The sequence below is a fragment of the Cherax quadricarinatus genome, chromosome 8 (genome assembly GCF_038502225.1).
Source record: "Cherax quadricarinatus isolate ZL_2023a chromosome 8, ASM3850222v1, whole genome shotgun sequence".
NCBI lineage: Eukaryota > Metazoa > Arthropoda > Malacostraca > Decapoda > Parastacidae > Cherax > Cherax quadricarinatus.
The window spans coordinates 41110759-41135287 of record NC_091299.1 but is presented as its reverse complement, the minus strand read 5'-3'; the positions used below and the strand labels follow the sequence as shown (position 1 = coordinate 41135287).

At 42.1% G+C, this 24529-nt stretch overlaps 1 protein-coding gene across 1 annotated transcript in view; it reads right to left on the bottom strand.

The window, feature by feature from the left end:
• Set1 (SET domain containing 1) overlaps positions 1-24529 on the bottom strand; it is a gene marked incomplete in the record, with an annotated part of 508988 nt that overhangs the window by 296046 nt on the left and 188413 nt on the right. Inside the window, 1 exon segment of the mRNA XM_070083037.1 lies at positions 15886-16096. Within this exon segment, the coding sequence (XP_069939138.1) occupies positions 15886-16096 (211 nt within the window).

Here is a 24529-nt window from a genome sequence, read left to right as displayed (position 1 = left end):
CTCACCCACTTCCTCAATCGCTGCCTCAACCACTGCCTCAATCGCTGCCTCAACAGCTGCCTCACCTACTGCCTCAATCGCTGCCTCAACAGCTGCCTCAACCACTCCCTCAATCGCTGCCTCAACAGCTGCCTCACCCACTGCCTCAATCGCTGCCTCACCCACTGCCTCAATCGCTGCCTCAACAGCTGCCTCACCCACTGCCTCAATCGCTGCCTCAACAGCTGCCTCAACCACTGCCTCAATCGCTGCCTCAACAGCTGCCTCAACCACTGCCTCAATCGCTGCCTCAACAGCTGCCTCAACCACTGCCTCAATTGCTGCCTCAACAGCTGCCTCACCCACTGCCTCAATCGCTGCCTCAACCACTGCCTCAATTGCTGCCTCAACAGCTGCCTCAACAGCTGCCTCAACCACTCCAGTCGTACTCAATCTACAAGCACCAAACAATGAATTATTGTGAAATGTTTGGAAGAGCACGGAGACTAATGCTCACTCCAGCATAAACAAAGCCACACTGACGATGTGTCAACCACTCCCTTGTATTTTTGTACAACTTCCTTCAATTATATCGTATTTATTATTATTATTATTATTACTATTGTTATTATTAGCAGTAGCAGAAATGTTTGATTCTTTGCTGTGTTCAAGAGTAAACACATGATGTCACTGTCTAATACCTGTCCGAATAGCCATTCCAATATGCAGTCATGAATGGGTTTACATTATTTATACTGTAGTTTAATAGCAAATAATGAACAAACAAAACACTCACCACACTGAGTGGTGGGAGGGCTGGCTGCTAGTTGTGGGGGTCGGAGGGAGGGTAGTAGGGACTCGCAGGTGGCGGGAAACTTGAATATGATTTGGCGGCTGGGAATTTGGTGGCTGGGAATTTGGCGGTTGGGAATTCGCGAATGTGTGAAGCCCGCGAAAGCTGAAAACGTGAATGTTGAGGGAGACCTGTACTTGTTTACCGCCGACTCGGATGGGCTCTCTGAGCAGTATGCATACCTAAATAATGTATATTAGAGCTGGTTTCCTCTATTCTGTTCATTACAATATACAGTACACTACTGTTTAAACATTTAAAAATATACCAGAAATCTTATAAATGGTGAAAAGGTGACATTAAAACAATATCAAAGATGGTTGACACAAACCCACCACCATTATAGTATGCTCCTCACCTAGCGATGAATTAATTTACTGATGTAGTCTTAGGAACGGAACTCCATCGTTAAGTGAGGAGAGGCTGTACTGAATTTTTTTTTTTCAACACAGTGGTCATCTCCCACCAAGGCAAGGTGACCCAAAAAAAGAAACACTCTCACCATCATTGCTAACTTTAAAATATTCTCACCATTTGTTTATGGTGACTGAAGAGTGAACATTTTAGAAAAAGTACAGTAAAACTCCGGTTTTCGTCCAGTCCGAATGTTGTAGTGGGGATTTTAAAATGAAGCCTATACTGCATTATCATTCTGAAAATCCCGAATGTTCAAGAAAAACAATGTCATGAAGAGTAAATTGTGTGCTGTGGACGGCTAACAATAAGGGTCATGAGGCTAATTTTCATTGAGTGGGTCAATGAAGTGTTTGGTTCCAGTGTGAAGAAATACCTCCAGGAAATTAAATTGCCACTGAAGTGCCTCATGGTAATGGACAATGGTCCTGCTCATCCTCCAGACTTGGAAGACCAATTCTTTGAGGAGTTTAGTTTCATCACAGTGAAGTTCTTGCCCCTCTCCTTTCATCCAGCCCATGGACCAGCAGGTCATTTCAAACTTCAAAAACTCAACACCAAAGCAATGTTTCAAAGGTGCTTTGAAGTGACCTCAGACACTGAACTGACCCTAAGAGTTCTGGAGGAATCACTTCAATATCTTCAATTGCATATTGCATAAGCCTTATAGATAAGGCTTGGCAGGAAGCAACTTCCAGGATAATAGAATCTGCTTGGAGAAAATTGTGGCCAGAATGTGTCCAAGAGAAGGATTTTGAAGGGTTTGAAGCTGAACCTGAAGACCCTATGCTTGTTGTGGAATCTACTCTGTCTTTGGGGAAGTCTATGGGGATGGATGTGAGTGGTGAGGATGTGGAAGAGTTGGTGGAAGACCACAGGGAAGAGCTAACCACTGAAGAGCAACAGATCACAGCTGAGGAAATTGCTTCAGAGGATGAGGAGGAAGAGGCGAGAATGTGCCTTTTTCAGTGATTAAAGACGTGTGCAAAGTGGAGCGAGTTGCAAAGTTTTGCGAAGAATTATTACCCTAACAAAACTGTTGCAAGCTGTGTCTGCAGCATGTCCAATGACAATATCTTGTCCCATTTTAGGCATATCTTAAAGCGATGCCAGAAACAGGCCTCTCTGGGCAGATTTTTTATGTGACACGGGTGCAGTGACTCTCAAGCTGGTCCTAGTGCCAGTAAAAGACAAAGAAGGGAAGTAACCCTGGATAGGGCTTTGATACCTGAAGTTCTTATGGAGGGAGATTGCCCTTCCAAACAATAACCTCTCCTCCCTCTCCCCTCCTCGCCTTCTTCCATATGCCAACAAGAGTCTTCAATAAAGGTATGAAATAGTGATTTAAATGTTCATTTATCTATTAAAATTAGTGCTTTATATTTATTTCTCATTGTTTTCTGTATGTAAAATTATAGTTCTTCTCTATAAAATGTATTTTTGTTAATATATTTGGGTGTCTAGAACGAATTAATTGGATTTACATTATTTCTTATGGGAAATATTACTTTGGTTTTCGTCCATTTCGGATCTGACCTACCTTCTGGAATGGATTAAGGACAAAAACCAGGGTGCCACTGTAATCATCAAAGGAAGGCTGAAGGTAAAGAAGTAATCATCAAAGGAAGGCTAAAGGGGATAGTGGAGCTGGTTTGATCTAACACCTATCTCAGCATTCAACATGCCTTTCTCACTAAGCTTGATCATTTTTAACTTTCGATTTAAAGTAAGAAACTTGCCACTCTTTTTTTCACTAGTGCTACCCTTAGGGGCCAATGTACTGCAATGAATAATTACAATAACAACAATAACACAAACAAAAATTCTGAAAATTGCCTGAATACAACACTGAGACATGGAGTGCACAAATGCTGTAAACAGACTGAGCACAAGTCAGCTGATGTGCACATCACAGCCCAAACACTCAAAAATAATAAATGTGGGACAGAAGTTTGTGGTTATAGGAGGGTGGGTACAGGAGGAAAGAGGAGTGATTGGTGGAATGATGAAGTAAAGGGTGTGATACAAGAGAAAAAGGTAGTTTATGAGAGGTTTTTACAAAGCAGAAGTGTTATACGAAGAGTAGAGTATATGGAGAGTAAGAGAAAGGTGAAGAGAGTGGTGAGAGAGTGCAAAAGGAGAGCAGATGATAGAGTGGGAGAGGCACTGTCAAGAAATTCTAATGAAAATAAGAAAAAATTTTGGAGCGAGTTAAACAACTTAAGAAAGCCTAGGGAACAAATGGATATGTCGGTTAAAAACAGAGTAGGGGAGTTAGTAGACGGGGAGATGGAGGTACTGGGTAGATGGCAAGAATATTTTGAGGAACTTTTAAATGTCGATGAAGAAAGGGAGGTGGTAATTTCATGCACTGGCCAGGGAGGTATAACATCTTGTAGGAGTGAAGAGGAGCAGGATGTGAGTGTAGGGGACATGCGTGAGGCATTACGTAGAATAAAAGAGGGTAAAGCAGCTGGAACACAGAGGATCATGACAGAAATGTTAAAAGCATGGGGAGGGGATATAGTGTTGGAGTGGTTGGTATTTTTGTTTAATAAATGTATGAAAGAGGGGAAGGTACCTAGGGATTGGGAGAGAGCATGTATAGTCCCTTTATATAAAGAGAAGGGGGACAAAAGAGATTATAAAAATTATAGAGGAATAAGTTTACCGAGTATACCAGGAAAAGTGTACGGTAGGGTTATTATTGAAAGAATTAGAGGCAAGACAGAATGTAGGATTGCGGATGAGCAAGGAGGTTTTAGAGTGGGTAGGGGATGTGTAGATCAAGTGTTTACATTGAAGCATATATGTGAACAGTATATAGATAAAGGTAGGGAAGTTTTTATTGCATTTATGGATTTAGAAAAGGCATATGATAGAGTAGATAGGAGAGCAATGTGGCAGATGTTACAAGTACAGTGGTCCCCAGGTTTTCGTAGATCCAGGCAATCGTAAAATTCACCAATCATAGGGGTATTTTCATATAAACATGGACTCGCTTTTCATAGGTTGACTCGCAAGTCGAAGTTCGTCCAGGACGCGTATGCACGGTGTGAGCCAGGGCGGCAGCCAGTCTGGCATTGTTTACCAGTGAGCGAAGGTCCCCTCACGTGCTTCAGTGAAATATTTCATAATATTCCATTTATTTTAGTGCTTGCAAGTACAGTGGACCCCCGCATAACGATTACCTCCGAATGCAACCAATTATGTAAGTGTATTTATGTAAGTGCGTTTGTACGTGTAAGTTTCGGGGTCTGAAATGGACTAATCTACTTCACAATATTCCTTATGGGAATAAATTCGGTCAGTACTGGCACCTGAACATACTTATGGAGTGAAAAAATATCGTTAACCGGGGGTTCACTGTACTAAATAAGCTACCATGGCTCCAAAGAAAGCTCCTAGTGCCAAGCCTGTGGTAAAGAAGGTGAGAAATACGATTGAATTTAAGAAAACCATCATTGAACAATATGAAAGTGGTACAAGTGTGGCCAAACTGTCCAGGATGTATAAGAAACCCTACACAACCTTATGTTCCATAGTGGCCAAGAAAAATGAAATAAAGGATACTGTTGTTGCAAAGGGAGTAACTATGCTGACAAAAATGAGATCACCAGTACTGGAAGAGGTTGAGAAGTTATTATTGGTGTGGATAAATGAGAAACAATTAGCAGGAGATACTCTTATGACTTCGTTTATTTGTGAAAAGGCTAGGCAGTTTCATGAAGATTTGGTAAAGAAATTGCCTGCAAATAGTGGTGAAGCGAGTGAATTTAAGGCCAGCAAAGGCTGGTTTGAGAGATTTAAGAACCGTACTGGCATACACAGTGTGGTACGGCATGGTGAGGCTGCCAGTTCAGACCACAAGGCGGCTGAAAAATACGTGCATGAATTCCAGGAGTACATAGAGGCTGAAGGACTGAAACCTGAACAAGTGTTCAATTGTGACGAAACAGGCCTCTTTTGGAAGAAAATGCCAAAGAGGACCTTCATTACACAAGAGGAAAAGACAATGCCAGGACACAAGCCTATGAAAGAAAGGCTGACGCTAAGGTTCTGTGCTAATGCTAGTGGGGATTTCAAAGTGAAGCCATTACTAGTGTACCATTCTGAAAATCCCAGATTGTTCAGGAAAAACAATGTTATGAAGAGTAAATTGTGTGTGTTTTGGAAATCTAATAGTAAGGCATGGGTCACGAGGGAAATATTCGTCGAGTGGTTCAATGAAGTGTCTGGCCCTAGTGTGAAGGAGTATCTCCTGGAAAAGAAATTGGATCTCAAGTGCGTGCTAGTAATGGACAATGCACCTGCTCATCCTCCAAACTTGGATGACCTAATTTTCGAGGAGTTTGGGTTCATCACAGTAAAGTTCTTGCCCCCGAATACCACTCCTCTCCTCCAACCCATGGACCAGCAGGTTATTGCAAACTTTAAAAAACTCTACACAAAAGCAATGTTTCCCAGGTGCTTGACTGTGACCACAGTCACTCACTTGACCCTAAGGGAATTTTGGAGAGAACACTTCAGCATCCTCCACTGCATAACCCTTATAGGTATGGCTTGGGAGGGAGTGACTACCAGGACTTTGAACTCTGCCTGGAGAAAATTGTGGCCAGATTGTGTCGACAAGAGGGATTTTGAAGGATTTAGGACTGACCCTAATGAACCTATGTCTGTTGTAAAATCAATTGTGGCACTGGGGAGTTCCATGGGGTTGGATGTGAGTTTGGAGGATGTGGAAGAATTGGTGGAAGACCACAATAAAGAGCTCACCACTGAGGAGCTGCAAGAGTTTCAGCAGGAAGAGCAACACATCGCAGCTCAGAATCTTGCTGCAGAGGAGGAGGAAGAGAGATGGAAGAAGGTGCCTTCTTCAGAAATTAAAGAGATTTTTACTATGTGGGGTAAGATGGAAAGCTTTATGGAGAAACATCACCCTAACAAGGTTGTTGCAAACCAGGTTGGCAACATGTACAGTGACAAAGTCTTGGGCCATTTTAGGGAAGTGTTAAAGAGACGCCAGAAACAGAGCTCTCTCCACAGTTATTTTGTGAGACAGGAATCCAGTGACTCTCAAGGTGGTCCTAGTGGCATTAAGAAACAGAGAAGAGAAGCAACCCCAGAAAAGCAAATGGTACCTGAGGTGTTGATGGAAGGGGATTCCCCTTCCAAACTATAAACAATCCACTCTCTCTCCTCCTCCAGTCTCCCATACACTAAGAAGAATCTCCAATAAAGGTAAGTGTTATGCTGTTAATGTTTCATTCATCATTTCCCATTGTATTGTTTATGTACTACATGCATATTTCATGTTAAAATTTTTTTTGTTTTAATACTTCTGGGTGTCAGGAACGGATTAATTGTACGTATTTACATTATTTCTCATGGGGAAAATTGATTTGTAAATCGTAAATTTCGTTTATAGTAACGGCTCCAGGAACGGATTAATTACGAACTACGAGGGACCACTGTATATGGAATAGATGGTAAGTTACTAAATTCTGTAAAGAGTTTTTATGAGGATAGTGAGGCTCAGGTTAGGGTGTGTAGAAGAGAGGGACACTACTTCCCGGTAAAAGTAGGTCTTAGACAGGGATGTGTAATGTCACCATGGTTGTTTAATATATTTACAGATGGGGTGTAAAAAAAGTAAATGCTAGGGTGTTCGAGAGAGGGGTGGGATTAAATTATGGAGAATCAAATACAAAATGGGAAGTGACATAGTTACTTTTTGCTGATGATACTGTGCTTAAGGAAGAGTCTAAGGAAAAACTGCAAAGGTTTGGGATTGTGTGTAAAGGTAGAAAGTTGAAAGTGAATATAGAAAAGAGTAAGGTGATGAGGGTATCAAATGATTTAGATAAAGAAAAATTGGATATCAAATTGGGGACTAGGAGTATGGAAGAAGTGAATGTTTTCAGATACACCTACCATCCGACTTACGACCAAGCTTGGTTCCGGCCAACTGGTCGTAAGTCAAAATGGACGTAAGTCGAACCTTTGAAAATTGCCAACATACTGGGTAGGGCATAATGTCAAACTTTTCCTAATCTACCTACATAGTACTGTAATGTAATGTACAATCATTATTTCATTCTTTTTACCATAATTTACTTCTATTGTTATATTTTAATTATTTATGTACTGCATATAATGTATACATGGTAGTGAACTGTATTGTAAATTTTACATTGCATACAGTATCATATGTTACTGTTATCTTAATGTATTGTCGAAACAGTGAATGGGAGAATACCACTGGTAGTGTCATCCTGCCAGAAAGTAGTATAACCTATACCCTAAGCAAAGACAAACAACTCTGGAACATGTGTAATACATAGCTGGCTGGCTGGCCGGGTGGGTGTCCGGCTGAGTGGGTGGCCGGGTGAGTGGGTGTCCGGGTGAGTGGGTGGCTGGGTGAGTGGGTGACCAGGTGAGTGGGTGGCCGGGTGAGTGGGTGGCCAGGTGAGTGGGTGGCCGGTGGGTGGTTGGCTGACTGAATGTGGCTGTCTCTCTCTCTCTGTATCTCTCACTCTCTCTCTCAGGGGTGCACATAGGTGAAGTTATCATACATAGTATAAATTACCTAGGATAACCCAAAAAATCCAGACAAAGTGCTATACAGTGGATCTGTGCTGGCCTTAAACTCACTCACATCACCACTAGTTGCAGGCAATTTTTTTACCAAATCGTCATGCAACTGCCTAGCCTTTTCACAAATGATTGCTTGAGAGATGCTATCTCCTGCTATCCGTTTTTCATTTTTTTTTTTTTTTTTATTATCACACCGGCCGATTCCCACCAAGGCAGGGTGGCCCGAAAAAGAAAAACTTTCACCATCATTCACTCCATCACTGTCTTGCCAGAAGGGTGCTTTACACTACAGTTTTTAAACTGCAACATTAACACCCCTCCTTCAGAGTGCAGGCACTGTACTTCCCATCTCCAGGACTCAAGTCCGGCCTGCCGGTTTCCCTGAATCCCTTCATAAATGTTACTTTGCTCACACTCCAACAGCACGTCAAGTATTAAAAACCATTTGTCTCCATTCACTCCTATCAAACACGCTCACGCATGCCTGCTGGAAGTCCAAGCCCCTCGCACACAAAACCTCCTTTACCCCCTCCCTCCAACCCTTCCTAGGCCGACCCCTACCCCGCCTTCCTTCCACTACAGACTGATACACTCTTGAAGTCATTCTGTTTCGCTCCATTCTCTCTACATGTCCGAACCACCTCAACAACCCTTCCTCAGCCCTCTGGACAACAGTTTTGGTAATCCCGCACCTCCTCCTAACTTCCAAACTACGAATTCTCTGCATTATATTCACACCACACATTGCCCTCAGACATGACATCTCCACTGCCTCCAGCCTTCTCCTCGCTGCAACATTCATCACCCACGCTTCACACCCATATAAGAGCGTTGGTAAAACTATACTCTCATACATTCCCCTCTTTGCCTCCAAGGACAAAGTTCTTTGTCTCCACAGACTCCTAAGTGCACCACTCACTGTTTTTCCCTCATCAATTCTATGATTCACCTCATCTTTCATAGACCCATCCGCTGACACGTCCACTCCCAAATATCTGAATACGTTCACCTCCTCCATACTCTCTCCCTCCAATCTGATATTCAATCTTTCATCGCCTAATCTTTTTGTTATCCTCATAACCTTACTCTTTCCTGTATTCACCTTTAATTTTCTTCTTTTGCACACCCTACCAAATTCATCCACCAATCTCTGCAACTTCTCTTCAGAATCTCCCAAGAGCACAGTGTCATCAGCAAAGAGCAGCTGTGACAACTCCCACTTTGTGTGTGATTCTTTATCTTTTAACTCCACGCCTCTTGCCAAGACCCTCGCATTTACTTCTCTTACAACCCCATCTATAAATATATTAAACAACCACGGTGACATCACACATCCTTGTCTAAGGCCTACTTTTACTGGGAAAAAATTTCCCTCTTTCCTACATACTCTAACTTGAGCCTCACTATCCTCATAAAAACTCTTCACTGCTTTCAGTAACCTACCTCCTACACCATACACTTGCAACATCTGCCACATTGCCCCCCTATCCACCCTGTCATACGCCTTTTCCAAATCCATAAATGCCACAAAGACCTCTTTAGCCTTATCTAAATACTGTTCACTTATATGTTTCACTGTAAACACCTGGTCCACACACCCCCTACCTTTCCTAAAGCCTCCTTGTTCATCTGCTATCCTATTCTCCGTCTTACTCTTAATTCTTTCAATTATAACTCTACCATACACTTTACCAGGTACCACACCAATAACAGTCTCTCAACATTTTCTAACACTTGCGGTCGCTGTTTCGTAATCACAGTTGCACCTTTTGCAAGAACAGCTTCCTTGATTGGGGTTTACTATACAACCTGACCAGCTCCGACACACGCACTCCACTTTCATACTTTGCAATTATCTCTTTCTTCATTTCAACAGTCATTAGCACCCTTGGTCTCGAAGGGTTGGCACTGAGAGCTTTCTTGGGGCCCATGGTGACTTATTTTGCAAAAACAGGCACCAAAAACAGTGATAATATGGATAATATGGAATGTACCGAAAGTATCCTTAGATGCGCGCACACTGGCTGGCTTGTAAACACTGGCACACACGGGGCAGTTCAGGCCACACATGGACACGTCTCATACGAACCACATCGCATACCGGGTTTTGTATCGGGAAGCGAGGCAAATTTTCTGCGATATAATGCATCGGTTACCGGATTTATCGGATACCGATAGCATCACGAACCGGGGGTCCACTGTATTATTAAACTATAATATAATAATCGTGTCCACTCATTACTTACCTTAAAATATCTGTAGTCTTAATGTAGAGTGAGAGGTGAATATACAAGATTAAATGAATAAACGAATGAGTCTGTAGAAGGTTGGCGAGTTATGTAAACAAACGTTGTTGTTGTTGCCAGCCCAGACACGAATGGTTTTTGTTCACTCTGTCAAGCCGACCAGAAAAACATCTCATATTTGTTAATTGATATGTTTATATGTTATGTAGCATGTTTATTATATAATTTTGAAAAAGAAATCATAGATGGATTAACCAAAATGTCTATATCAACGTTTTATACACATTTAATGCGCCTCAGAGATTATTATTGTTTTTTTTTTTTTTTTTTTTTTTTAAACAAGTCGGCCGTCTCCCACCGAGGCAGGGTGACCCAAAAAAAAAAAGAAAGAAAATCCCCAAAAAGAAAATACTTTCATCATCATTCAACACTTTCACCACACTCGCACATTATCACTGTTTTTGCAGAGGTGCTCAGAATACAACAGTCTAGAAGCATACACATATAAAGATACACAACATATCCCTCCAAACTGCCAATATCCCAAACCCCTCCTTTAAAGTGCAGGCATTGTACTTCCCATTTCCAGGACTCAAGTCCGACTATATGAAAATAACCGGTTTCCCTGAATCCCTTCACTAAATATTACCCTGCTCACACTCCAACAGATCGTCAGGTCCCAAGTACCATTCGTCTCCATTCACTCCTATCTAACACGCTCACGCACGCTTGCTGGAAATCCAAGCCCCTTACCCACAAAACCTCCTTTACCCCCTCTCTCCAACCCTTTCGAGGACGACCCCTACCCCGCCTTCCTTCCCCTATAGATTTATATGCTTTCCATGTCATTCTACTGTGATCCATTCTCTCTAAATGACCAAACCACCTCAACAACCCCTCTTCTGCCCTCTGACTAATACTTTTATTAACTCCACACCTTCTCCTAATTTCCACACTCCGAATTTTTTGCATAATATTTACACCACACATTGCCCTTAGACAGGACATCTCCGCTGCCTCCAACCGTCTCCTTGCTGCTGCATTTACCACCCAAGCTTCACACCCATATAAGAGTGTTGGTACTACTATACTTTCATACATTCCCTTCTTTGCCTCCATAGATAACGTTTTTTGACTCCACATATACCTCAACGCACCACTCACCTTTTTTCCCTCATCAATTCTATGATTAACCTCATCCTTCATAAATCCATCCGCCGACACGTCAACTCCCAAGTATCTGAAAACATTCACTTCTTCCATACTCCTCCTCCCCAATTTGATATCCAATTTTTCTTTATCTAAATCATTTGACACCCTCATCACCTTACTCTTTTCTATGTTCACTTTCAACTTTCTACCTTTACACACATTCCCAAACTCATCCACTAACCTTTGCAATTTTTCTTTAGAATCTCCCATAAGCACAGTATCATCAGCAAAAAGTAACTGTGTCAATTCCCATTTTGAATTTGATTCCCCATAATTTAATCCCACCCCTCTCCCAAACACCCTAGCATTTACTTCCTTTACAACCCCATCTATAAATATATTAAACAACCATGGTGACATTACACATCCCTGTCTAAGACCTACTTTTACCGGGAAGTAGTCTCCCTCTCTTCTACACACCCTAACCTGAGCCTCACTATCCTCATAAAAACTCTTTACAGCATTTAATAATTTACCACCTATTCCATATACTTGCAACATCTGCCACATTGCTCCTCTATCCACTCTATCATATGCCTTTTCTAAATCCATAAATGCAATAAAAACCTCCCTATCTTTATCTAAATACTGTTCACATATATGCTTCAATGTAAACACCTGATCTACACATCCCCTACCCACTCTAAAACCTCCTTGCTCATCCGCAATCCTACATTCTGTCTTACCTCTAATTCTTTCAATTATAACCCTACCGTACACTTTTCCTGGTATACTCAGTAAGCTTATTCCTCTGTAATTTTTACAGTCTCTTTTGTCCCCTTTCCCTTTATATAAAGGGACTATACATGCTCTCTGCCAATCCCTAGGTACCTTCCCCTCTTTCATACATTTATTAAACAAAAGTACCAACCACTTCAACACTATATCCCCCCCTGCTTTTAACATTTCTGTCATGATCCCATCAGTTCCAGCTGCTTTACCCCCTTTCATTTTACGTAATGCCTCACGTACCTCCCCCACACTTACATTCTGCTCTTCTTCACTCCTAAAAGATGGTATACCTCCCTGACCAGTGCATGAAATTACTGCCTCTGTTTCTTCCTTAACATTTAAAAGTTCCTCAAAATATTCTCGCCATCTACCCAATACCTCCATCTCCCCATCTACTAACTCCCCTACTCTGTTTTTAACTGACAAATCCATATTTTCCCTAGGCTTTCTTAACTTGTTTAACTCGCTCCAAAATTTTTTCTTATTTTCATTAAAATTTCTTGACAGTGCCTCTCCCACTCTATCATCTGCTCTCCTTTTGCACTCTCTCACCACTCTCTTTACCTTTCTTTTACTCTCCATATACTCTGCTCTTCTTATAACACTTCTGCTTTGTAAAAACCTCTCATAAGCTACCTTTTTCTCTTTTATCACACCCTTTACTTCATCATTCCACCAATCACTCCTCTTTCCTCCTGCCCCCACCCTCCTATAACCACAAACTTCTGCCCCACATTCTAATACTGCATTTTTAAAACTATTCCAACCCTCTTCAACCCCCCCACTACTCATCTTTGCACTAGCCCACCTTTCTGCCAATAGTCGCTTATATCTCACCCGAACTTCCTCCTCCCTTAGTTTATACACTTTCACCTCCCTCTTACTTGTTGTTGCCACCTTCCTCTTTTCCCATCTACCTCTTACTCTAACTGTAGCTACAACTAAATAATGATCCGATATATCAGTTGCCCCTCTATAAACATGTACATCCTGGAGCCTACCCATCAACCTTTTATCCACCAATACATAATCTAATAAACTACTTTCATTACGTGCTACATCATACCTTGTATATTTATTTATCCTCTTTTTCATAAAATATGTATTACTTATTACCAAATTTCTTTCTACACATAGCTCAATTAAAGGCTCCCCATTTACATTTACCCCTGGCACCCCAAATTTACCTACTACTCCCTCCATAACATTTTTACCCACTTTAGCATTAAAATCCCCAACCACCATTACTCTCACACTTGATTCAAAACTCCCCACGCATTCACTCAACATTTCCCAAAATCTCTCTCTCTCCTCTACACTTCTCTCTTCTCCAGGTGCATACACGCTTATTATAACCCACTTTTCACATCCAATCTTTATTTTGCTCCACATAATCCTTGAATTAATACATTTATAGTCCCTCTTTTCCTGCCATAGCTTATCCTTCAACATTATTGCTACTCCTTCTTTAGCTCTAACTCTATTTGAAACCCCTGACCTAATCCCATTTATTCCTCTCCACTGAAACTCTCCCACCCCCTTCAGCTTTGTTTCACTTAAAGCCAGGACATCCAGCTTTTTCTCATTCATAACATCCACAATCATCTCTTTCTTATCATCTGCACAACATCCACGCACATTCAGACTTCCCACTTTGACAATTTTCTTCTTCTTATTCTTTTTAGTAATCTTTACAGGAAAAGGGGTTACTAGCCCATTGTTCCCGGCATTTTAGTTGACTTTTACAACACGCATGGCTTACGGAGGAAAGATTCTTATTCCACTTCCCCATGGATATAAAAGGAAAATTAATAAGACCAAGAACTATTAAGATAAAATCAAAGAAAACTCAGATGAGTGTGTATAAATAAATGTGTACATGTATGTGTAGTGTGACCTAAGTGTAAGTAGAAGTAGCAAGACATGCCTGTAATCTTGCATATTTATGAGACAGACAAAAGACATCAGCAATCCTACCATCATGTAAAACAATCACAGGCTTCGTTTTACACTCACTTGGTAGGACGGTAGTACCTCCCTGGGTGGTTGCTGTCTACCAACCTACTACTAATTATTATTGTTATTATTATTAATATAGTGTCTTCAAGACCAATTACACTCCTAATGAGTGGTTCTGAGACAGACAAGCAGACAGAAAGACAGACACAGATAGACACAGATAGACAAAGACAGACAGACACAGGTAGACAGATAGACACACACAGGTAGACAAAGTCAGGCACACAGGTAGATATAAAGACAGACACACAGGTAGAGAGACAGACACACAGGTAGACAGAAAGACAGACACAGGTAGACAGAAAGACACACACACAGGTAGAAAGACAGATAAACAGACACACAGAGATACACAGATATACAGGCAGACAGATACAGACAGGTTTATGTGCAACAGTGAAAACAAATAGAGAGTTTGAGTAAGAGCCTTTCTTGCCACAATCTCCAATGCAAGATTCAGACTTCATCTTAGGGGCCATGGTGAAATTTACTGTCCAGTTAGTACAGTTAATACAGTATGATGCTGCTGATAGGGCAGGGTTACTCAAACTGATGCTGCCTGCATGACGCATTTCCGCTGTGAGTATTGTCAAATATTGTACAGAGGTGTGCATCAGCCGGCCCAGCCCAGCTGCCAGATGCACGGTTGTAAGAAGTCGAGTGGATGTATGTCGAGCAGGTCATAAGTCGGATGGTAGGTGTATTTGGGAGTTGACGTGTCAGCGGATGGATTTATGAAGGATGAGGTTAATCATAGAATTGATGAAGGAAAAATGGCGAGTGGTGCATTGAGGTATATGTGGAGACAAAAAACGTTACCTATGGAGGCAAAGAAGGGAATGTAAGTATAGTAGTACCAACACTCTTATATGGTTGTGAAGCTTGGGTTGTAAATGCCGCAGTGAGGACGCGGCTGGAGGCAGTGGAGATGTCCTGTTGGAGGGCAATGTGTGGTGTGAATATTATGCAGAAAATTCGGAGTGTGGAAATTAGGAGGCGTGGAGTTAATAAAAGTATTAGTCAGAGGGCTGAAGAGAGGTTGTTCAGGTGGTTTGGTCATTTAGAGAGAATGGATCAAAGTAGAATGACATGGAGAGCATATAAATCTGTAGGGGAAGGAAGGAGGGGTAGGGGCCATCCTCGAAAAGAATGGAGGGAAGGGGTAAAGGAGGTTTTGTGGGTGAGGGGCTTGGACTTCCAGCAAGCGTGCGTGAGCGTGTTAGATAGGAGTGAATGGAGACGAATGGTATTGGGACCTGACAAGCTGTTGGAGTGTGAGCAGGGTAATATTTAGCGAAGGGATTCAGGGAAACCGGTTATTTTTAAATAGCCATTCTTGAGTCCTGGAAATGGGAAGTACAATGCCTGCACTTTAAAGGAGGGGTCTGGGATATTGGCAGTTTGGAGGGATATGTTGTGTATCTTTATATGTATATGCTTCTAAACTGTTGTATTCTGAGCACCTCTGCAAAAACAGTGATTATGTGTGAGTGAGGTGAAAGTGTTGAATGATGTTGAAAGTATTTTAATTTTGGGGATTTTCTTTCTTTTTTGGGTCACCCTGCTGCCTCGGTGGACTTGTTGAAAAAAAGAAAAAAAAAACTGTAAAACACCATATTAACAAAACAATGTAAAGACAGCACCATATTTATGAGGTATGCCAGTACAATATTTGATTAGGATAATATCATGGCCTTGAATAGTAAAATAGAACTTTTACTGAATTAATTTGTGTGCACCTGTGAAAGACTGACAAACTCCACTTTACATGTTGTTTCTAGATCTGACAATAAGAGCACTGTACAGTATTAACACATTCATAAATCTTCTTACCTATTACGGTCAAACTCTTTCTCAGTGTTACGTCTTTCTCTTTCTCTGCTGGACTGAGTGTCTTCCTCTGCAGGAGGTGGTGGTGGTTTGACTGGTGGTGGTGGTGGTGGTGGAGGCGGTCTTTTCTTGGCTTCTTTGGCCTCTTCATCTCTCTTTGCCTCTTCCTCCAACAATTTTCCAACTTCTCCAACACGCTTTTTACACTCTTCCCCTGCGGTATGTGGTGTAAGTGCAATTACTAATAAGAATAATAATGTTTACATTGAGGCATGTAAGTGAAAAATATTAAAGTGTGAGAAAGTTTTTTGTTGTATTTAATGATTTAGAAAAGGCATATGGTAGTGTGGATTGGGGAGAAATAAGGCAGATGTTGCAAATGTATGAAACAGGTGGTAGGTTACTTAGAGTAGTTAAGAGTTCTTATGACGATGGTGGCATTTATGCATCAGCGATTTCGCCTACTTTGAGTCCTATTTTGAGCCAATTCCACTGTTCCAGTCGACAAAACCCATAGCTGTTTAGCTAGAACTCCTCCTATTTTACTGAATGAGCACAAGAAACTGCCCATTTACCTATTTCAACTACCCAATAAAGTGATCAGAAATTACTAATTTGGCCAATTTCACAAAATTCAAGAAAGGCCAATTTCAAAATAGAGCCCAGAATAAATAATGCAGACATTCCTGGCACTAAAATAACATTTTCTCTGTTCATTAGTCACGTCTCCAGGCCCCTTTCATATTGCGCTTGCTTTTCATTTTGAATTTTTATTCACATAAAAAATAGAAGATTTACTGTTACTCAGAATACTGCATAATGGTAATTATTGTATAAAAAATGTCAGTGCATTTGTGAGTGCATATTAGACTAGCCAGTTGACATGTATTGGATCCATGACATATTTTGTTTACTCTTGAACATCATGAAAAATCTAACATTTCCACTACCTTGAGCTCAATTTCAAGCTACTTTTTGTCTGTAAACCATTCATAATTATGTCTATTTCTGTAACATACCTTCCATTCTATCAAATGAGACCAAGAAACTACGAACACAACCATAAAAACCATATGAAAATACACATCAAATTTGCTGTTTTACACCAAAAACAGTTTTTTTTCTTATCATACACTAAATCCTGCAGCGTGCTGCAGGATTTTCTTTTACTGCACACACTGACCACAAAGACCCATTCTCTCATATGTAAGTCTACTAGCTTTCTCCCACAATACTGGAAGCCGCTAGAATTTTGGCGTAGTATTACGGGACAAACCCGGGCTTCAGAGCCAAAATATTACGTGGCTGACCCCGATAGGGTTAATTCCTTGCTGTGGGTAGGACCAGCAAAAATTATTATATACTGAGTAATCAAGAATACAGAAATACCTTGCATAGAATGGTTCTGAAAAGTACAGGTTTTGATAGAATTTTTTTTTTTCAACAAACCGGTCATTATCCTACCGAGGCAAGGTGACCTAAAAGGAAAATCGCAAGTTTCTCTTTTAAAATTTGGTAATTTATACAGCAGAAGTGGTTACTAGCTCCTTGCTTTCAGCATTTTGGTCACCTCTTATGACACGCATGGCTTATTGAGGAAGAATTCTTTACTACTTCCCTCATGGAGATAGCAGGAAATAAAGAAGAACAAGAACTATTAACCCTTTCAAGGTCTGTGCCATAGATCTACGGCTTTATGTTCAGGGTCCAAACCGTAGATCTGCGCCATGAGCTCAGCTCACTCTGATAAGCTTGGAGCAGTAAATTTTGGCCTAGATATGAGAGAATACATCTATGTGGTATGTGTGCACCACATAAAACAACTCCTGCAGCCCACAATGCATAATGAGAAAAAACCGAGACCATAATTTTTGATTAAAACAGCGACTTTGCAGTGTTTTTTATGTTTCTTATAGTTGTATTTGTGATTTCTTGGTTTCATTTGATAGAATGGAAGATATATTATAGAAATAGAGATGATTTTAATTGGTTTAAGTACTGGAAATGGCTTGAAACTGAGCTCAAAGTAGCAGAAATGTTAAATTTTTGCCGATGTTCAATTTTGTTGTTGAAACAGTCGACTTGGTGATTTCTTGTGCTCAACTGATAGAATAGAAGTAATACTAGTGAAATAGCTAAGAATTTAGTTGACTGGAATACTGTAATTGCCCTAAAATGGGAGTCAAAGTCGGCAAAATCGCTGATGCGTAAATATCGCCAACACATCAAAATTCGCAAGAGCATAATTTCGTCAATTTTCCATTAAATTTCGTACTTTTTGTTTTATTACCTTCAGAAAAAGATTCTCTACCATTTCCTAAGAAAAAATAACAAAATTATTTTTTGAAAATTCATGGGCCCTGGTGCACACTTTGAAATTTGGCCTCTGGACCCTGAAAGGGTTAAGAAAATAAATGAAAACCCAGATGGGTGTGTATGCTTGTACATGCAAGTGTAGTGTGACCTAAGTACAGTATAAGCAGAAATGGCAACATATACCTGTTATCCCACGTGTTTATGAGACAGAAAAAAAAGACACCAGCAATCCTACCATCATGTAAAACAATTGCAGGTTTCTGTTTCACATTCAACTGGTACCTCCATGGGTGGTTGCTGTCTACCAACCTACTACCTAGGGTTTCAATATAATACAGTTTTAAATTTAACAATACAGTGGAACCCCGAATATCGGCCACTGTGTTTATTGGCTGATTCGTATTTAGGCCAGTGTTTGGGCCAAAATTTTGCTCCGTATTTCGGCCGGCGCCTTGTAAATTGGCTGTACTATACGCGTCAGCCCACCTCCGACCGGGATACCACTGCGGAGGTGAGTCAGTCTGTCTCTCGGTGAATGAGCATATACTCCGTGCATTCATCCAAACATTACCATAAAATCCATTGGTTTTTGTGCTTGTTTATTAAGTGTAACTATGAAATAAGCCACCATGGGCCTAAAGAAAGTTCAGAGTGTCAGCCATTTGGTAAAGAAAGTGAGAAACATGATGGAATTTAAGAAAGAAGTTATTGAAAAATATGAGAGTGGTGTTTGAGTGCTAGAACTTGCCAGGATGTATGGGAAATCCAAATCATCACTTCTATCCTGGCAAAGAAAGAACAAATCAAGGAAGCTGATGTGGCAAAAGGGGTAAACATATTACCGACAAAGAGATCACAAACAATGAAAGATGTGGAGAAGTTGTTTTTGTTGTGGATCAGTGAAAAACAGTTATCAGGAGATAGTGTTTCAGAGATGATCATTTGTGAAAAGGCAAGGCATGTGGATCTCGTAAAGAAAATGCCTGGAACTAGTGCTGCTGTTAGTGACTTTAAGGCCAGCAGAGGCTGGGCTGACAGATTTAAGAAGCATAGTGGCATACACAGTGCTGTAAGGCATGGTGAAGCTGCAAGTTCAGACAAACATACGGCTGAAAAAGTTGTGCAGGAATTCAAGGGGTACATAGAGACTGAAGAATTCCAACCCCAACAAGTGTTCAACTGTGACGAAACGGGCCTCTTATGGAAGAAAATGCCAAAGAGGACCTGCATCACGGAGGAGGAAAAGGTACTGCCAAGACACAAACCTATGAAGGATAGGCTAACTCTTTTGTTCTGTGCTAATGCTAGTAGGGATTTTAAAGTGAAGCCTTTATTGGTATTATCACTCAGAAAACCCCAGTGTTCAAGAAAAATAATGTCGTCAAGAGTAGATTATGTGTGATGTGGATGGCTAACAATAAGGCATGGGTCACAAGGCAAATTTTCATTGACTAGGACTATGAAGTGTTTGGCCCAGGTGTGAAAAAATACCCCCAGGAAAATAAATTGCCACTCAAGTGGCTTCTGGTAATGGACAATGCTCCTGCTCATCCTCCAAACTTGGCAGACCAATTGTCTAGGGATTTCAGTTTTATAACAGTGAAGTTACTGCCTCCTAACACCACTCCTCTCATCCAGCCTATGGACCAGCAGGTCATTTCTAACTTTATAAAACTCTACACAAAAGCAGTGTTTCAAAGGTGCTTTGAAGTGGCCTCGGACACTGAATTGACCCTAAGAGATTTCTGGAGGAATCACTTCAGTAACTACAACTGCATAAGCCTTATAGGTAAGGCTTGGCAGGGAGCGACTTCCAGGATTTTGAACTCGTTTCGGAGAAAATTGTGGCCAGAATGTGTCCTCCAGACGGATTTTGAAGGGTTTGAGGCTGACCCTGACAACCCTACGCCTGTTGTGGAATCTACTGTGTCTTTGGGGAAGTCCATGGGGTTGGATGTGAGTGGCAAGGATGTGGAAAAGTTGGTGGAGGACTACAGGGAAGAGCTAACCACTGAAAAGCTTCAACACTTTCAACTGGAACAGTAACAGACCACAGCTAAGGAACTTGTTACAGAGGAGGAGGAAGAGAGAGGGAAAGAGGTGCCCTCTTCAGAGATTAAGGAGATTTGTGCATTGTGGAGTAGGGTGCAAGCTTTTGCTGAGAAATATCACCCTGACCAAGCTGAAGCAAGCCATATCTGCAACATGTTCAGTGACAAATCCTTGGTCCACTTCAGGCAAATCTTTTAGAGGCGCCAGAAACAGACCTCTCCGGACAGTTTTTTTGTGCGACAGGGGTGCATTAAAAGACAATGAAGGGAAGTAACCTAAGAGAGGGAATTGATACTTAAAGTCCTTATTTAGAGGGATTCCCCTTCCAACCAATAATCTCTCCTCTTTCCTCTCCCCTCCTCCCTGTCTTTCATACGCCAACAAAAGTCTTCGACACAGGTAAGTAATAATGATTTAAATGTTCATTTATATGTAATTGTCAGTTTTGTGTATGTAAAACTACAGTTAAACTTTACAAAATGTATCTTTTTTATTATTTTTGGGTGTCTGGAACGGATTAATTGTATTTACATTAATTCTTAACCCTCAAACTGTCCAAACGTAGATCTACGTTTACATGCGTAGCACTCCAACCTATATTTTTCTCCATTTGAAAGAATGTAAAAAAAAAAAAAAAACTTAGATCTATGTTCGGAGCTCTACGCATGTGAACGCAGATCTACGTTTGGACGGTTAAGGGATATACTGCTTCGAATTTAGGCCGACTTTCTGGAAATGTCTGCTGGTGGGTACTGGATATTGACAGGTGGTTGTGGAGGTTGTGATTGTGAAGGCTGGTGTGGTGGGTGGGTGGAGGATGGTGGCCTTTGTTGTAGATCAGCTGAGGCAGTGGCATGGGTGGCAGCATGGCCCACTGCTGGTGCCTCACGGCTGGCACCGCCACTACCACCACCAGATGCATGCACATTTTCCACCCCAACTGTAACACTATCATCTTCATTTTCACTATCTGTTCCTGTTGTACAGCCACGGGATGTACTCCTTCCCCTTGGAATAGCATATGACACACTACCAGAGTGCATATACCGTCATATATACTAACGCTTCAATGGAAAATATTCCACTTCACTATCACTACTGGAACTGTTTTCAAGAGCTTGTAGGTCATATTCACTATCACTATCATCACCATTGCTCACATCTGAGTCCTGGATATAGGAAAATAAGAGTTTCCTCTTTCTGAACGTGAACAAGACGGCCCAACACCAGAAGTGGAAGGCTGAGGGTCATCTGGGCTTTCCTCACTATTACCAGTATTATGGTCATTACTTTTGGTCACAACCTTATCAAAGCCTTGAAACTCCTCTTCACTGTCACTTCCATCTGTATTAGAACTGTCACTGGGGAACAAAAGTGTCCCAATTCACTGAGGAGTGAGGAGTTTCTTACTGCGAGGCATGGTGAGCAAGGTGTACTAAAATGGCGTTCCCACAATGCACCACTGGGTCCCAGAATTTTTCCTACTGCGTACACTGACCATGCAGATCCATTCTCTCACACCTAGGCCTACAAGCTGTTTCCTGCTTAATTTGAAGCCGCTAGAATTTATGCGTACTAGTACGGCACCAACTCTAGCGCGCAAGCTGTACTAGTACGGCACCAACCCTGAAAGGGTTAATATCAGGAAAGTTTGAGGTGAGTAAAGATATTATTACTGGGTGGTTTGATGGTAAACAGATGAATTTGCCTACTGATACCACCCAAACACCATCAACACCATCGCCTGCATTATCTTAGCCTAGCGCTGCTTAGCATTAACGAATTTTTATGATCATTTTTATATACTCATTATTTCATGCATAATAGTTTATGTGATTAATTCAATTTCAACACCACTTGTTCAATTTGTCCAGGTCTCTCTGTAAGGATTCACTCATTTTTAATGTTTATCTAGCAAGAAATTTTTACATCCTCTGCAAACATACACATGGGAGCCAGCTCCAGTCCCTGTGGCACTCTACTAGTGCATCCTCTGCAAACATACTCACAGGTGCCAGCTTCAGTTCCTGTGGCACCCTACTAGTGCATTCTCTGGGAACATACTCATGGGAGCCAGCATCAGTCACTGAGGCACTCTACAAGTGAATCCTCTGTGAACATACTCAGGGGAGCCAGCTTCAGTCCCTGTGGCAGTATACTAGTGCATCCTCTGTGAACATACTCATGAGAGCCAGCTTCAGTCCCTGTGGCACTCTACTAGTGCATCCTCTGTGAACATACTCATGGGAGACAGCTTCAGTCCCTGTGGCACCCTACTAGTGCATTCTCTGTCAACATACTCATGGGAGCCAGCTTCACTTCCTGTGGCACCCTACTAGTGCATTCTCTGTCAACATACTCATGGGAGCCAGCTTCAGTCCCTGTGGCACTCTACTAGTGCATCCTCTACAAACATACTCATGGGAGCCAGCTTCAGTCCCTGTGGCACTCTACTAGTGCATCCTCTGTGAACATACTCATGGGAGACAGCTTCAGTTCCTGTGGCACCCTACTAGTGTATCCTCTGCAAACATACTCATGGGAGGCAGCTTCAGTCCCTGTGGCACCCTACCAGTGTATCCTCTGCAAACATACTCATGGGAGCCAGCTTCAGCTCCAGTGGCACTCTACTACTAAATCCTCTACAAATATACTCATGGCAGTGAGCTTCAGTCCTTGTAGCACTGAAGCCATGATTATGTTATGCAAACATAATCACAGGAGCCAGCTCCAGTCCCTGTGGCACCCTACTAATGCATCCTCTGCGAATATACTCTTCGAAGCCAGCTTCAGTCCCTGTGGCACCTAACTAGTGCACCCTCTGCAAACATACTCATGGGAGCCAGGTTCAGTCCCTGTGGCACCCTACTAGTGCATCCTCTGCAAACATACTCATGGGAGCCAGCTTCAATCCCTGTGGCACCCTACTGGTGCATCCTCTGCAAATATACTCATGGGAGCCAGCTCCAGTCCCTGTGGCACCCTACTAGTGCATCCTCTGTGAACATATTCATGGGAGCCAGGTTCAGTCCCTGTGGCACCCTACTAGTGCATCCTCTGTGAATATACTCATGGGAGCCAGCTCCAATCCCTGTGGCACCCTACCAGTGCATCCTCTGTGAACAGACTCATGGAAGCCAGCTACAGTCCCTGTGGCACCCTACTAGTGCATCCACTGTGAACATACTCATGGGAGCCAGCTCCAGTCCCTGTGGCATTCTATTAGTGCATCCTGTGCAAACACTCATGGGAGCCAGCTCCAGTCACTGTGGCACTTTACTAGTGTATCCTCTGCAAACATACTCATGGGAGCCAGCTCCAGTCACTGTGGCACTTTACTAGTGTATCCTCTGCAAACATACTCATGGGAGCCAGCTCCAGTCACTGTGGCACTCTACTAGTGCATCCTCTGCTGCAAACATACTCATGGGAGCCACCTTCAGTCCCTATGGCACTCTACCAGTGCATCCTCTGCAATCATACTCATGGGAACTAGCTTCAGTAACTGTGGCACTATACTAGTGTATCCTCTGTGAACATACTGAAGGGAGCCAGCTTCAGTCACTGCACTACCCTACTAGTGCATCCTCTATGGACATACTCATGAGAGCCAGCTTCAGTCTCTGTGGCACCCTACTAGTGCATCCTCTGCAAAAATACTCATGGGAGCCACCTTCACCACCTGTGGCACCCTACTAGTGCATCCTCTGCAAACATATTTATGGGAGTCAGCTTCAGTCCCTGTGGCACTCTACTAGTGCATCCTCTGTGAACATACTCATGGGAGCCAGTTTCACTACCTGTGGCACACTACTAGTGCATCATCTGTGAACATACTCATGGGAGCCAGCTTCAGTCCCTGTGGCATTCTACTAGTGCATCCTCTGCAAACATACTCATGGGATCCAGCTTCAGTAACTGTGGCACTCTACTAGTGCATCCTCTGAAAAGTTACTCATGGGAGCCAGCTTCAGTAACTGTGGCACTCTACTAGTGCATCCTCTGTGAACATACTCGTGGGTGCCAGCTTCAGTATCTGTGGCACCCTACTAGTCATGGGTGCCAGCTTCAGTAACTGTGGCACTCTACTAGTGATTTGTGCCAGTTTCAGTAAATGTGGCACTCTACTAGTGCATCTTCTGTGAACATACTCATGGGTGCCAGCTTCAGTAAGTGTGGCACTCTACTAGTCATGGGTGCCAGCTTCAGCAAGTGTGGCACTCTACTAGTGCATCCTCTGTGAACATACTCATGGGTGCCAGCTTCAGTAACTGTGGCA